The 15749-nt window shown below is 48.2% G+C and overlaps 5 protein-coding genes across 5 annotated transcripts; 3 read left to right on the top strand and 2 right to left on the bottom strand.

Annotated features, from left to right (window-relative positions):
• Positions 1-127: 127 nt before the first annotated feature.
• Positions 128-3202, top strand: DEU56DRAFT_754728 (uncharacterized protein; the record flags this gene model as incomplete). Its single annotated transcript, XM_041349843.1, has 9 exons — positions 128-206; positions 424-475; positions 528-811; positions 872-940; positions 997-1307; positions 1368-1697; positions 1753-2137; positions 2190-3006; positions 3067-3202. The coding sequence occupies 9 exons, from the start codon at positions 128-130 to the stop codon at positions 3200-3202; spliced, it is 2463 nt and encodes an 820-aa protein (XP_041210148.1).
• A 978-nt stretch (positions 3203-4180) lies between these two features.
• Positions 4181-5664, bottom strand: DEU56DRAFT_939782 (NAD(P)-binding protein; the record flags this gene model as incomplete). Its single annotated transcript, XM_041358878.1, has 5 exons — positions 5196-5664; positions 4696-5146; positions 4632-4639; positions 4518-4574; positions 4181-4440 (listed from the first exon to the last, which is right to left on the bottom strand). The coding sequence occupies exons 1-5, from the start codon at positions 5248-5250 to the stop codon at positions 4181-4183; spliced, it is 831 nt and encodes a 276-aa protein (XP_041210147.1). The 5' UTR covers positions 5251-5664.
• Positions 5665-6416: 752 nt separating this feature from the next.
• DEU56DRAFT_261013 (uncharacterized protein) lies at positions 6417-8284 on the top strand. Its single transcript, XM_041345342.1, has 2 exons — positions 6417-6788; positions 6846-8284. Exons 1-2 carry the CDS (start codon positions 6614-6616, stop codon positions 8081-8083), a joined length of 1413 nt encoding a protein of 470 aa, XP_041210146.1. The 5' UTR covers positions 6417-6613; the 3' UTR covers positions 8084-8284.
• A 1154-nt stretch (positions 8285-9438) lies between these two features.
• On the top strand, positions 9439-11453 carry DEU56DRAFT_793881 (uncharacterized protein; the record flags this gene model as incomplete). The annotated part of the gene is made up of 3 exons (XM_041352784.1): positions 9439-9604; positions 9672-10281; positions 10336-11453. Coding segments are annotated over exons 2-3 (1554 nt in total), but the record flags the coding sequence as incomplete, so codon positions are not given.
• Positions 11454-11944: 491 nt separating this feature from the next.
• On the bottom strand, positions 11945-14011 carry DEU56DRAFT_733756 (mate-domain-containing protein; the record flags this gene model as incomplete). The annotated part of the gene is made up of 13 exons (XM_041348349.1): positions 11945-12179; positions 12232-12257; positions 12307-12413; positions 12461-12516; positions 12569-12664; positions 12712-12810; positions 12926-13163; positions 13219-13290; positions 13347-13366; positions 13423-13562; positions 13608-13633; positions 13683-13900; positions 13959-14011. 13 exons carry the CDS (start codon positions 14009-14011, stop codon positions 11945-11947), a joined length of 1386 nt encoding a protein of 461 aa, XP_041210144.1.
• Positions 14012-15749: the final 1738 nt, after the last annotated feature.

Here is a 15749-nt window from a genome sequence, read left to right as displayed (position 1 = left end):
GCAATAAGAGGAATATGCGCACTGAAAATACTAAGAGTCAGCAGAATAGGAACACCAAGATAAGAGTGGAGTCAGTGGAATAGGCGCACTGAACACCAACTTGAACACCAAGATAAGAGTTAGCTAAATGAACACCAGGTTGAATGCGACTGCACCGATAGAGTTGCAGCCCGAGGTTGAATGCGACAAATGGCTAGACTTGAAAGGTCAGTACAATCGAATAAAGTCCGCTATGATAAGTCCGGTGCGGAGACTTTCGGATACACTGCGGCAGATAACTTTAATATGTTGAATCTGTGTGCTGTTTCGACCACATGGTGAATCTGTGTGTCGTTTTGACCATGATCATGGTGACTCACATGTTGGGCACACTGATTCAACTCACTGAAGAATTTGCTGACTCTCGACTTAGATGCAACTCAGTACTGCGGGAAATCAATGACCCTCCACGTACTAGATGCAACTCTTCAGAGCGGTGAGTTTTTCCAGACAGTCTTTATATAAAGCCTGTCTCTGAAGTGTTGTAGGGCCACTGTTCCAACAATATTCCTTCAATTCCTTCAACTCATCACACAAGCACCTACCAGTGTCATGGAACTCGTCTCTCAGTTTACCGAAGATGCTATTGCCAAGGAGGACCGTGTCTGCGGTCAACCTGCTTGCCGTGGCACGATACTCAAAGGCGCTCCATGCTATTATGTTGCCACCATTGTGCCTGGCCAACCTGGTCGCTTTGTTTGTGAAGCATGTTACTTGCGATACTCACAGAAGCTTTCAACTTCGGTCCGACCCTCTTCAGTCCGCCCTTCTTGTAAGTACACTTGAAACCCCTATATAGCTTTTGATCAATGACGCTATTAATTATATCCAGCCGCACAATCACAGTTACTTCCAGATCCTCATATCATACGCCAGACCGTGAATGCGGCACAACGCAAGTGTAAGTCAAATTTCTCTATTACATATCAAACATGTCTGAATGGCGAAATTTAATAGCAACTATCAATCCACCCCGTGTTATACCCTTCTTGTCTCAGCCCTCCAGTAGCACTGCCCACATAGGCCGCATTTCAGGCCCAGATATTGCTGTGCCTCTATCATGGCAACAATCGCAGGCTAGTTCCAAGCCGAACATGGTATCCGGTGCCTCAGGATATTCTGTGCACCATGCTCAGTATGGTCTGGAGCGTGAACGATGGGCTAAACTGGCATATGCTCCACCCCCTGCAGAGACCATCACATTAGAGATATCAGCTGTATATGAGGGAAATTCACGGAAGAAAAGTGGGCGTGGCATCAACTTTGGGGTACATTTGTTTTTCTTTCTATCTCTTAAGGTTGCTGTGTTTCTGACGCTCATAAATCAGAATATCTGTGAAGGAAAGAAGGACATCGACGCTCGCTTGGATGCCCCTGGACTCATACAAATCGCTTTAGATACTATTCTACCGAAAATCCTTGCATTTGGAAGGGGATTTCATTGGCGCACTGAAGAATTCATTGTCCGGGATGCTACCTGGGTTGACCTATCTGGACATTTACCCGCCATTCCATACTTTTTAGCTCAGTGCTTAGCGCAATCTCGACGCGGACCAAAGACGACAACTTTCAAGACCAAGCAATTCTCACTAATGGTTGTTGTGCCTGCAGCGCAGTGGAGTGAGTATGAGGCATGGCTGGAAAAAACTGAAGAAGAGGTAAGATTCCGCTCATTCAATGTATTGTCAATCTGCTAACTCGTATATTTCTCAGAATACCTTGCGTGAACAGCTCCAGCGACACAGATCTATCAATACTGTTACTGAAGAACGAGGCCCTCAAACTTCCAGCACCAACTCAGAAGACCCATGGGCCGCACAACAAGAGGATGAAGACCCTTTTGGTCTTGACTTGGAAGGACTGGATGCCTTATCTACTATGGGACGTAATTCCGCTGTTACTGACAGCTCAGCACATAATCCGACACGTCCATCAGCAAAGCGGGCTCATGTTCGTGGAGGGAGCGACTCCACAAATAGTAATGTGTCACCTCCTCGCAAGAAGCCAGCACCGGGTGTATTCCACCTTCCTGACCGTAATGATTTGAAAGAGGCCTTGAAAAGTGGAGGTAGTGTAGATGCTGTGCGTGCACCTAAAGGTGAGTTTATCCTTTGTCTTGAGGCAGGCATTCTAATGAGTATTGACTTTAGTTTATGACTTCCGCAACGAGGACATTCAATTCCATCCAATCCCTGTGCGCCCACTAGCTGATATCTTGAAGACTCCTCAGTATCGTTCATTCCAACCCAACATCTCAAATTCATCTGTCGGACAACTCACTATCGATGTCCCCATTCGCAGCATGATCGGGATCGGTGCCTTTAAGACAGCTCATCCAGGGTGGCTCACGCTATCTCCCCTGTCCTCCAGTGGCCTTGGGTCGCGTGCTCAGCAGGATGTTGTCGTCAAGCGGCCATTTCACAGACCTCCCTCTCACACCACTGGATCCAGCATCCTCAAGATTTCACGTTATGCACTACCAGATGAGCATGAAAAACTCCTCAATGAATGTAACTTGTTGTACTGGGCAAAATCTCTCCTTGACTTCACTTACGAGTACATCAATCACTGTATCAATGCCGCACCGACTCCTCCATCTTTTCCAATACCCCATGTGCGTTTCGTGGAAGCGGGCATTGCTTTGGCATTTTCTCGCCACTCGTCAAACACTCAGGGCACCTCCGAACAAGCTCCCACAGCAGATGTTAAGGCAGGGATGTTTTCAGCCGTATATCTCCTTGAGGAGCGGGTGACGTCTGGTACTCCTAATAATCAGACATTCACGAAGTTCATCCACAACAAGGACTACGGACCTTCACTCGATGAGGATGAATACGGCTATGATCTAGCCGTCTTTCTCTCATTTACTCAGCACATCCAGTATGAAAAGACAGAGGGTCTGGCATTCATTTCTGATTATCAAGGCAGCACCGAGCTTCTGACTGATCCTCAGATTTTGACCCACCGGTGTGTGCATTTTCAGCTACTATGATTGGCAACCTTTGTTAACTGGTGTTGCTTCTCTAGCTCGGTCAATGAAGGAATTCAAGTTGATCTTTTTGGTGATGGGAACATCGCAAGTGTGGTGGACGACTTTAAGGCAAAGCACCTCTGTAACCACTACTGCAAGTGGCCAGGATTTGGATTGGAAGTATATGCTTAGGAGAGTTACTTATTTTGACGAGTTACCATGGACCTTGTAATTCTAGCGTCGGAAAGAACACTTGTAAATTACCTTGCTTGAATTTCCGGACGTTCACGTGACCCGTTCCAGAACGGATCTCCTTATATGGCGTCGCCGCGCGCCCGGCAACATGTTATGGTTTTGATTCGTATATTTTTAATTTCTATACAACTAGCGTCTACTGTGTAACTCCTTGAGTTTGACTAATGTTTGGGTCAAGCAAGGTTTCTGTCGATGCAGGCGGCAATTCTCGAGCAACTTATTTATTCAAGATCGAAGTATCGAAGTGTACGGAGTCCTATTGCTTTATATGGGATTGTGACATGACTAAGTGAGCGCGGCAGTCCTGTCTTCCATATTTTAGGGCTTCTTGATCCAAACCGTATGGAAAGCCTAACAGCCGCGCTCTGTTACACGCCGTGACACGTCCCATAAATAGTAGTCACAGGTCGTGGACTCCGTACACCTCCATTTAATGATACATATGATTCACGACCTCATGCCCTGGCAACGATACCTCACTGGTAAACTGGCATTCGAACCCAGGATTCCCGTCGCCCGAAGCTCTGCATAAGTGGTCCCCACCAACCGGATCCGACTGGGTGCCAGGGCTGTTGTTGTAGGAGGCGAAGATCCTGACATCAACAGTCAACCAGATGCACTCATAGTAAATATGTATAGTAAAGGTTCGCTCTTTTCCTCATACCACATCGAACCGCAGTTGAAGTGCTCCAGCCGATGCTTCTAAGCCACAATTGGTTCTACCTACAACAAATACAAGGAATTTAATAAAATCACCTCCGACCTCTCATGCCGGCTTACAAACGCTTTTACTTTTGATCACGACTTAGTACTTAATATGTAATGCCCAGCTTGGGAATGGTCTTCATAAATTTCAATGTCTCGCCCGCAGTTCGTTGCTCAAGCGCTCAAAGTCAGTCGTTCAGCACAACGTGATCACGCTCCGGAAACTATTTTCAAAGTCTTCATCTTATGAAGCACTAGACCCTCCTGCATACCCTTGTGCAGGTCCTCATCGTCCATCCTTGTCATCGACCAAATGCGCTTTGTCACAACCTCGACAGAATTCAGCAGATCAGTATTTATCAATGCATCAAACCCAGCACGAAACTTCGTCGTCACGGCTGTCAGTTCCGATGCATACAGTGCTGAAGGCTCGAGCATTTCACTTGATATAATGGGCGTGCGCGTCCAACCTGGGTGGACATTCATAAACTGTATAACCACTCAGTACTCAACGCTCTGCGGCTGCTATCACTGTCCAGTTACTCACCCGAATATTCCAAGCGGGAAGCTTCCTGTGCCAGGACTTCGGTGAACGAATCCAAGGCTAAATAGTGGTGAGTCAAAGTCACACACTGGCACTGTGCCATAGATGCAACGTTACCTGCTTTCCTACGAACACCAAATACTTCAGCTAACGCTTTATCAAACAGCACCAACATACTCACGTAGAGCTATAGAATCCGATCATTGGGGCCCCTGTGGTTGCTGCCGCGCTCGATACTTGCACGAGTATGCCCCCAGCGCCTTTCGGGTTCACTTCTCTAAAGAATCTCATCGCCTCGAAGCTTACCGTTACCGCGCCCCAGAAATTGACATCCATTAGCACCTTGGCACGGTCCACCATCGGTGTCCCCTCCAGCTCTTGATAGAACGCCTGCCCCGCATTGTTATACACGACATCGATGTGCCCAAAGGCGTCCTTGGCCTTCACGAAGGCAGATTTGACCTGCGCCTCGTTCGTCACGTCCATTGGAAGTACTAGGAGCTGGGTGTGCGGGTATTTGGCGACGAGGTCATCAAGGACGGAAGGCTTGCGCAGAATTGCGACCGCAATCTCGCCGTTATGCAGGACCTCTTCCACCATCGCCCTGCCGAACCCAGAGGAACAACCGGTAACTGGGAGCAGTTAGTGATCTGCACGCTGAGCAGTTGCGTGCCAACTCACTCAACCAAACTCGAGGGGTGGATTGTGCCATGACAATTCTGCGTGTGTTGCTCATGCGCCAATACCATGGTGCGAGTCGCGGGCGGGGAAGTTGATTCCTGGGATCATCACCGTGACCCAGGGCATATCAGCTGCGCCATCCATAAAAATGCGACCAGCAGGAATCGGACGGGATGGCTTGTTCTTGTGGTCCCCTCCGGATCCTGGATCTGGTTTGCAATGTTGAACTGCAATAAGTGAGACCATATCTACAAAGCGGTATACCAAGTGCGGGTGGGGTCATGCTTTGGAGTCGCGCATAACGCAAACGTGGAATGTGTAATTGAGAAAAGGGGAGAGACGCGACGCGTAATGATTATCACATACGACAGGTGGTTCTAATATCATTTTAAAATACGCGGATGAGCAGAATCACTAGGGGATCAGCAGGTGTGAGAGGTCCGAGAGATGTCAGCCCTTGCACGATGCGAGGGCAAGCCTTGCGTGAGTCTTGAGAGGCCGCTTGGAGCAGATTTCAAGAGGCCGACCTGAGGGCTGGCAGAGGCTGGGGACCTGGGATGGACAGAATTCTCTGCAGTTTCTAGTGCTCACACATACCTTCTGCTCTCTATTTCTGTTCTAGACCCTTGCGTTCGTTTCTTGAACGACGTGAATTCAAAGTTTTGATATGTAGTATTTGTAGCAGAAAACCGAACTGGCCGATTCACTTGATGACTCAAAGGTGTACGAAGTCCTCTTACCTCTTGTGGACGCGTGACGCTGACTAAAGGAGCGCGGCTGTCTGGCTTTCCATAAAACCGAGTAGTAACGCCTCATGATGCATGACCTAGTACGAACTTGGACGAACTGCATTGGATGCTCTGCCTCTAAAAAAATTCATCCAAATTTCGGAAGGCCGCTCAGCGGAATTTGACCTCAGAGGCGGTGGTCAGGCCTTTGGACCAGGAAGGTCGAACTTTATATTCCCAGCTTGAACAGGTACATTGAACAGTCGTGGACTTGGATCGCTGATCTGTCAAGTTGCAGTGTTTGGCCCGATCTTCCATGAGTTTTGAGAGAACACATCGTTTTCATGATGGCTGTTAAACCAGAACCCGCGCGTGGGCGAATGATCCAGATTTCCTCAGAACTAGTGCTCATTAATGCTGAACTACCATTCTTGGCAATAATGCGTAAAATTAGTGACTGTCGTCTCCGGCCACGTTATGGATCGCTCGTCGTCGTCGCCTTAGCTCATTGTTCCACGACCATCAGTGAACGTTCTCACTGTCGGAACGTGTCGTCGTCGTCGTCGTCGTCGTTGTGGTCACACTCACGGTGCGAAAGCTGTCCAATCTTGCCACAGCAGTACAAGAAGGTTGGCCTCGCTGGCATGGTTTTCCAACACCCCACTGGGTTTCTTGGCCAAAGGGAGAATAATGGCTCCCCCTCACACTCGCTTCAAACCCTCATTTCACAATCGTTTGTCACACCTTTTTCGCCATGTGTTCAACCGTGTTGAGCCTCAGCACTCTTCAATAGAGATTTCAATTTCTGTACACGAGGATGGTCCTGATTCGATCGATCGACCACAGAACATCAGCGTGGATGGGCGTAAGTACCAAATATATTTTCTTGGGATGTCTTCTTGAGTACATTTTTTTCCATTAGTCAACCGAGGCTTCAATTCGCCTGCCAAAGAGCCCAAGATCGACCGCATGGGCTGCACTTCATCTGGCAACAGTTTCTCCAACGAGCCGGCGTGTTCAACGATATCACCTTTTGAAGCTGGGAATTTTGCGGTTGGATCACAACGACATGTTAAGGAATCTCACGTTGCCCGACAGGCTGTGGCTTTCACCAACACTGTTATTTATGAGACAATAACCTATATGAGCTACGAAGCTCCCATCACTACCTCTACATCTCCTACCCCTACATCTTCTTCCCCTACATCTTCCTCTACTACGTCATCTGCCAACAGTAGCTCTCAATGCAATGTGGTCCTGGCGTTAGTTCTAGGCTGTCCCCTGCCCACGACGACCACTCCTCAGACGTCTCCTCAGCAGTCACCTCAGCAGTCACCTGCTACATCGAGCTCGTACACTGTATACCCATCATCATCATCATCATCATCATCATCATCTCCCAGTGACGAATCAACAAATGCCCCAACTTCTGACACACCCACAATAACAGCTACCACATCGCTTCAGACTGTCCTGGCATCTGCCACAGTTTCACCGAGCGAGACTGTTATGGTTTCGAGCCAGTTGGCTCAATCAACATCAGTTCCTAATATCAATTCAAACACTGAATCACCTCCACACACGGCTGCCATCGTAGGAGGGACTATCGGAGTGATCGTACTTCTAGGTCTCCTAATTTTTATTGCGATATTGTATCGCAGGAAAAGACGACAACACTCTGTGACACCTTTCATTCTCCCCTCGACTGCAGGAACAGCGCAGATTGAGTCGGCGGCCTGGCTCAAGTCCCAGGGCATGGACGATGACGTTCGTCCAAGCAACAGTGACCAACTGTCCATAGATCATTCTGACACATGCCTTGTGGAGTATCCTTGCAACAGATGCCCGTCCTTTGCTACAGATCACGTGTCATCTCACTTGCCCAACGAGGATGACATCTTTGCATCCACCCGGATTGCCCGGCGCCAACAGGCCAATGGACTAGAAAAACTATACCCATGTCCATCTCGCACCGTCACCTCAGATCACTATTGCCGTTCTAGTGTAGAAAACTGGGTTGAGCAAGTTGTCACGGAGGATGCTTCACGAGAACCGAGCGAAGTGTTGCCGGAGTATCGTTCAACGAAATCTCTGAGGAGGGAGAAGGGAAAACATAACATTCATTTTGTCCTGCCTAGCTCTTATCCTCCCCTCCCCTAATCACTAGTCGCCCGGATCATGGTGTACTTTTGACGCTTCACGCGCCACCTTCATATCATTCTAATGTATATGTAATGGTCGGTCGTATCGTTAACGAGGCTGCCGATCCCGTCGCTGCAAGGCGATCATGTCACGTCCGCTGAGGATCCGTACCCAAGCTCAGGGAGCACTCCCTCGCACTCCAACGGCGCTTATAGTAGTGCCCATCAAACCAAGTGGCAAAGAATTTGAGTCTGGATGCACGTCGCAGCGTGATAGCGCCCACACAGGAAACACTGGACCTCGAATAAGTAATCACAGACCAAGTTTGAGCGCTGCAACGTTGAACGTTGAATGTCTCACTGCCCACCTTAACCTTGGAAGGTGTTCCCACGGTGTGCGAGACCCTATTCTTAGACATGTACACTGTGCAGTACTATGTGCACCCTAGACCGGTTAATCATACCTGCCATCACATCACCCATTGGTCTGAGAGACCCCCTCCTCCCAGATGCGTTCCCATATTTTTCTGGGGCTGCGTGGCTCTCCATCATGAGGTTACATGTAGAGAGCCTCGTAGTGGAGGGTAAGCGCTCACCACAGCCTCCTGGTATATTCCCTGACGAGCCTTAACATGCACAAAAACTGCCAACCTCCACTGCAGACTCAGGCATTGGACCAGGAATCTAAGCTTGAAGTTTCAAGTTTCAACTTCAAAAAGTACATCAATTTTGAACGTTCGAGGACTTGGATCATTGATCTGTCAAGTAGCAGTGTCACGGTTTCCCCATGTATGTTCCAGACTTCCTTCACTTGTTGATATTGAACTACCATTTTTGACAAGGGTACATAAAATTATTATTATTGATTATCGTCTCCGGCCACGTTATGATCGCTGGCCGTTGTTGTCTTGACTCATTGTCCCATGACCGACTCGAAATCATCACTTTAGCACTACTGGAACGTGTCGTCGTCGTGGTCACACTCAAGGTCAGCAGTACAAGAAGGTCGGTCTCACTGACATGGTTTTCCAACTTTGCGCGTGAACGTCCAAACATCAAATCTTCTTCTTACCGATGTGCCTGATGGTCCAACAAATGCCAATAACGTACATAGTTATCAGAAGCGTGATTCTCCATCTTCCTCGATCTGGTTTGTGTTCTTGCTCTCCATAGCCAGCCTACTTATCCAAAACTGCAGGTCGTCGGCTTGAAGCCAGCGAAACTGCCGACACCGTGGCAGCACTTGTTCGTTTCACCCAAAGGAGTCCCGCGAACCTTGATTGACTGGCGCAGTCGGGACTTCCTTCACGAGGAACAGACCGTAACCGATGCCCTTGGCAGTACTTTGAAGATATTATATTCCCACGGTAGGTGAGACCTTATTCTTATGTACACTGTCACGGTGCAGCCTGAGTGGTGGCAGTACTAATGTGCGCCACAGACTGCCGCATCACCTCCTCCCGGATGCCTTCCCCCTAGGTTTACGGGGCGGCGTGGCTCTCCATCAAGAGGTTAGACTTAGAGAGCTTTGTAGTGGAGGGTGAGTGCGGCCCCGGACTCAGGCTTTGGACCAGGAATCTAAAGCTTGGAGTTTCAACCTCAAACAGGTACATCAATATTGAACATTCGAGATCCTGGATCACTGATCTGTCAAATTGCGGTGTTTGGCCCCATCGTCCATAACTTCCGAGAGAACACATCATTCTCATGATGGCTGTTGGACCAGATCCCGCGCGTGGGCGAATATTCGAGAATCCGTTCCAGTCTTCCTTCACTTGTTGATGCTGAGCTACCGTTCTCAACAATGGTGCGTAAAATACTATCGTCTCCGGCCACATTATGATCGCTGGTGGTCGTCGTCCTCGCTCATTGTCCCACGACCGACTATCAATCACTGTCACGGCACTGCCGAAATGCGTTGTCGTCGTGGTCACACTTACGGTGCAAAAGCTGTCCAATCTTATCACAGCAGTACAAGAAGATTGGTCTCACTGGCATGGTTTTCCAACATCCCACTGGGTTTCTTGGACAACGGGAGAATCATGGCTCCCCCTCACACTCGCTTCAAACCCTCATTTCACAATCATTTGTCACACCTTTCCCGCCACGTGTTCAACCGTGATGAGTCTCAGCACTCTTCGATAAAGACTGTAATTCCTAAACACGAGGATGATCCTGATTCGTTGGATCTACCACGGAATATCAGCGTAGATGGGCGTAAGTACCAAATGTCTTCTTGAGATGTCTTCTTGAGTGTATGTTTTCCATTAGCCAATCAAGGTCTCAAGCCACCTGAAGAGCCCGAGATCGACCGCATATGCACTTTATCTGAAAACCATCTTTCCGAGGAGCCCGCTTGTTTAGCGATATCATCTTTTGAAGCTGGGAATTTTGCAGTTGGATTGCCGCGACAGGTTAAGGAGGTTCACGTTGCCCGACAGACTGTGATATTTTCCACAAGCTTTGTTATTTATGGGACAATAGACTCTATAACCTCCAATTCTGACACCACTACATTATCTACCTCTCCATCTTCTACCTCTCCATCTTATACCCCTACTACGTCATCTACCAGTTTTCGATTGTCCACGACGACCCCTCTTCAGTCGTCTCCCCAGCAGCTCTCTGCTACTCCAAGCTCGTACACAGTATACACAATATTATCATCTCCTGGTGATAACCCGATAGTCGCCCCAACTTCTGGCACACCCACAACAACCGTGACAACCACATCGCTTCAGCCTGATCTGGCATCTCCCACAATTTCATCGAACGGGACTGTTATAGTTTCGAGCCCATTGGCTCAACCAACATCAGTGCCTGCCACTAATTCAGACCCTCGATCACCACACACGCCTGCCATCGTAGGAGGAGTTATCGGAGCGATTGCGCTTCTTGTCCTCCTATTTTTTATTGTGGTATGGTATCGCAGGAAAAGACAACAGTCCGTAACACCTTTCACCCTCCCGTCAACTGTAGCAACATCGCAGATTAACCCAGCGGCCTGGATCAAGTTCCAGAGCATGGGCGATGCCACTCGTCCAAGCAGCGGGGTCCCACTGTCTCCTCAATATTCCGACGCATGCCTCGTGGAGCATCCTGGAAACAGATGCCCGTCCTTCGTCACAGATCCCGTATCATGCCACTTGCCCAACGATGATGACGTCTTTGCATCCATCCGGATTACCCAGCACCAACAGGCCAACGTACGAGAAAAACTATACCCATATCCATCTCGCGCCCGCACATCAGGTCACTATTGCCGTTCCAGTATACAAAACTGGATCGAGCAAGTTGTTATGGAGGAAGATGGTTCGCTAGAACCGAGTGAAGCGTTACCGGAGTATCGTTCGACAAAATCCCTGAGGAGTGGGGAAGTAGATAATAATGATTATGTCCTTCCTAGCTCTTATCCTCCCCTCCCCTAATCATTGGTCGCCAGGACTATGGACAATGCGGTGGACTTCTGACGCTGTACATACCAAGCCCTGCACATCACTGAACGTGTATATATATGTGTAGCACAAATATGTAATGGTTGTATTGTTGGTGAAGCCGCCGATAGGCTATCACCGCAGGGTGATCATATTACGTCGTTGCTTACCATCAGGTCAAAAATCCGTGTTTGAGGGAGTGCCGAATACGGCTGAGCACCGCCAGGCCTTCCTCGCACTCCATTGCCGCTTCTAGGACTGTGCATGAAGCCGACTGGCAAGGAGTTCGAGTCTGGATGCACCTGGATGCACTTGGCGCCCAGGAAACACAACTTTGTCACACGACCGTTCAGTAAGCATAAGCGCTGAGCGCGCGAACGTCCGAACATCAGGCATTCTTAAAAGCCAACAAAATACCGATGGGATGCCAATAACATACATAGTTATCAGAAGCGTGATTCTTCATCTTCCTCGACCCGGTGTGTGTTCTTGCTCTCTATAGCCAGCCTATCCAAAACTTTCTCCACCTCTTTCTGCCAGTCAGCTGTGATACCCAGATAGGTGCCCCAGACCGAGCAATAAACGAGGGCAAGTGTGAGTCCCACCCACAGACCTACAAGTCCCATGTCCCTCTTAAAAGCCAACCAAATTCCAAACGGGATGCCGATGACGTAGTAAGCACTGTACATATGGTGTCATCGAGGGAATTGTGGTTGGCGTGAGCAAACCTTACCTGAGATTGAGAAGTGCGCCTATGGACTACAAGGACATGAAATCAAAGAGTGCGACAAAACAATCTAGCACTTACTTGTTTACCTCGCGCTCGCAAAATACCACCGGCAACAGCGTTGGTCCCATCGAACACTTGGAATACAGCAACAATTGGCAGAATGGATGCCACCAGAGTCACGACCTCTGAGACAAACTGAGTATCGGAAAGCATACGACACGGATTGTCCTACCGGGGTCACTATTGAAGATGTATGCCCATGATTTCCTGAACGACATAAACAGAGTGCTGAAAAGTCTGTATGTCAGCACTGCTTGACTGACATGAACGCAATCTGTACCTCCACACTACCGCAATGACAACTGCAAGAACAACTGCAGTGTTTGCGGAGACACCTGCGTGCCTCGCTCGTTTTTCGCCTAGAAGATTCCCGATGCTATATAAAATTCAGTTGATGGATTGTTTAGCTTGGATGTATCATACCGCACAGACGTTGCTACGGCCAAGGCAAAAGGAGCTTGGTATGTCCAAGATGATGAGATGAGCAGAACTGATTGGGCAGCTAGGGTGGCAGGCCCGAGCCTATGAACGAATATTAGCAAGGTTGGTTACTTATGTGATTGGTAACATACAAACTGGCGGCCACTGTGAAAACGCAATTCAGCGTGCTGATATCCATAGGTTGCGAACTATATACGCACAGCCAATGAGCTCCCATGACCACCATTCAGATGCGGTCTGGCCAACGCCAGCGAGTCCCAGTTGTACCAAAAGGCCTAAACCGGTGAAGCTCCGCCTTGAGATAGGATGCCAGGCAGTCTTCTCGACATAAAAAATGCCATAGATTACTGATAATATCGAAATAAGGTTGAAGGAAATAGCAGTGGCAATTGGTGCTCCGATGAAACCGATCCTGATGGGTTCAGGGCCCCACACTAGTGACAACTTGTGAGCTTCGAATTAAGAATAACGCAAATTGAGATTAATGACCAAGAACGTAGTTTAAAAGGGCATTGATGGGCGATACTGCTAGGATGATCCTAGTTGGCACAACGAAGAGTCCTTGACGAAGCCACCATTTATCAGTATGAATCCCTTCCAGTAATGTCATTCGTTACCTTGTGATTGAAAATAGCGCCTTCCAATTCGTCAGAACGTCAGCGATGAATATGCCAATGATGGGAACTGTCGCACCGCGAAATACAGTTGAAAGTATATGCTGGGAGCCCCAAAGATGCCCATTTTAAGTACACGCCAGCTAGATGCGCAACTTTAGGATCCTGCCTAAGCAGGAGTAAAATTGATTCAGCATTGAACCAAATCATAAGAATTGGCTGGAATGACGTCAATAAGAGAATTGCAGAGAAGGTGACACATACTATAATGGTTGCAGTTGTCACAACAACTACAAAACAGGTGAGACATAGGAGCACACAGAAAAAGGCCTTACTTACACAGGCGTTGGCTCCATAAACCAACCATTTTCGGCTGACTAGATGTCCATGCCGCAGGGAGAAGTGTGTCGAGAGCAGATGAAAAACCTTGCATGATTGAGTAGCCTGACACACTAGCAGTCATGGAACCTAATGTTGCAGCAGCAAGTGCTATCGTGGAGACATGCCCGATAGACACTACAGAAGCCACAATTAAGCTATACTCCAACAAATGAGTGCTGCATGATCAGTAGAAGATTAGTAGAAGTTACGTGGGAGGTTGTGATCTGGACGAACATAAAAACGGGGAAACTGTATTTGATCAAAATAACAAATTCCTCCCGGAACATCTCCCAGGCGTTAGGACCGTCCACTTCGTTTGACAGGTCCACAATCTCTCCTACGCCAGGAGTTGGCGTAGAGAGGAGAGGAGTATTCTCCACTGGCATAATGATCATCACCGTTGGAGTTGGGGAGATGAAGGAAAACACTGCTTGTTGGCCGGCCTAAATCTGGTAAGGGTCCGGATACAACGCGTCAATACAACGTCAATATGTACAACCTTGATGAAAATGCGAGAGTCCGGCCCTGTTCCACTGACAAATTGCAGTAATTATATCAAGGAAAAGAAAGTGATAAAGACATGACTGTAAATTTTATAGTTGCAATAGCGTAGTGCAACCATCAAACAGATTGTCGTCGGTCTACTGACTCCAAAAACCAAGTGAAGGGTCGAACACTGGGAGCGCTTCTGCCGACGCAATCGGGAGTACCAATAGTCTAGGCGGCATCAGAAAATCTGCCAAATCTGGCACAGTGACGCCCAATAATCATTAACCAGACTCCGTCGGATTCTTCCGGTCCCTATGGCCAAGGCAAAAACTGCCCGACTGAGACGGTATCCGAAGGTTCGAACTCCTGGAAGATAGCCTCAAATGTTACCAAGCGAAATGGATATCAGGTTGATCATCATCTTTGTTTCTCGCAGTACCACTAGTGGTACCATTCAATATTTACATAAGTACTAGCACAGGCTTTTTCGTCGAATTGTGACGTGCTCTGTGCAAGAGGTGTGCGAAATAAGAATTCCGGATATGTAGCGTACCATTATATAAGCTTTTAAACCTTAATATACAGCCACCTGAAGTTACCCACAGACTGATCTGAGTTCCTCGATAGCGGCGTAAGAAGTTAATAGAATCGTTCGCCGAAGACTGGAAGGGGGGGGTTTTAACTACTGTAGAACACATCTAGATAGTCCTTTAAATAAAATATGGGCGTGGAAGCACGCTGCCCACCAAACGAGTGTTTTTTTGATGTCATGTGCAAAAACATGTGACTTTGATATTAAGTCGCGTCCGATATCAATGATGTGTGTCTTATTACAACTCTTATGACCTCTCTGCTCCGTCGGCCCATCACCAACTTTCATTTGCAAATACACGCTTGTATTCATTATGTATTCTAACACTCATCCATCGCATGCAGGCCGGTTCCCATTAGTTTATGACACTTCAGCACCCAGCATCAATAACGACTCATATGAAACTTCGCAACACGGATCAGATCGCACGTCTCAAAGTTCTATTTCTAATTCATCCGGACATTCTCGCAGTCCTACTCTAGATTTCCAGGTACAACTACAGCCTGAAGACTCAGAAGGCTATAATTCAGCATCTTATACCTCGCCCGATACACTATCCGATCGCTGGGAGTCTGATCAGTGTGATTCCCAAGAGTCGGAACCCCCGCATATACCATCAATCGACCTACCCGCTGACTTCGACATCAACACAGCGCTCAAATTAAATACAGCCGAGGCGCTGTATGATGTATACAGGGCAGGTGGCCTCGAGGCTGACGGCACCGGTCCGAGATGGACCCTTCGTTGTCCTGACTGCAAGCAATTGTGCCAGACAAGCATACCCTCAGGCCTTATACTCTGGAACGAAGGCCAATTCAGTTCCTTGGCCAGCCATCGAGGCAGTAAGCGATGTGTGCAGGCTGCAACCAAACGACGGAACGAACAGTCTCGTACTGATGACGTTCGATCGTTATCGCGTTCTCATACCCTTATCACCGCATTCT

Source organism: Suillus clintonianus, assembly GCF_016758775.1.
Source record: "Suillus clintonianus strain FC179 chromosome Unknown DEU56scaffold_23, whole genome shotgun sequence".
NCBI classification, from domain to species: domain Eukaryota; kingdom Fungi; phylum Basidiomycota; class Agaricomycetes; order Boletales; family Suillaceae; genus Suillus; species Suillus clintonianus.
Note: the sequence above shows the minus strand (reverse complement) of the source record. Positions and strands in the feature narration are given on the sequence as shown.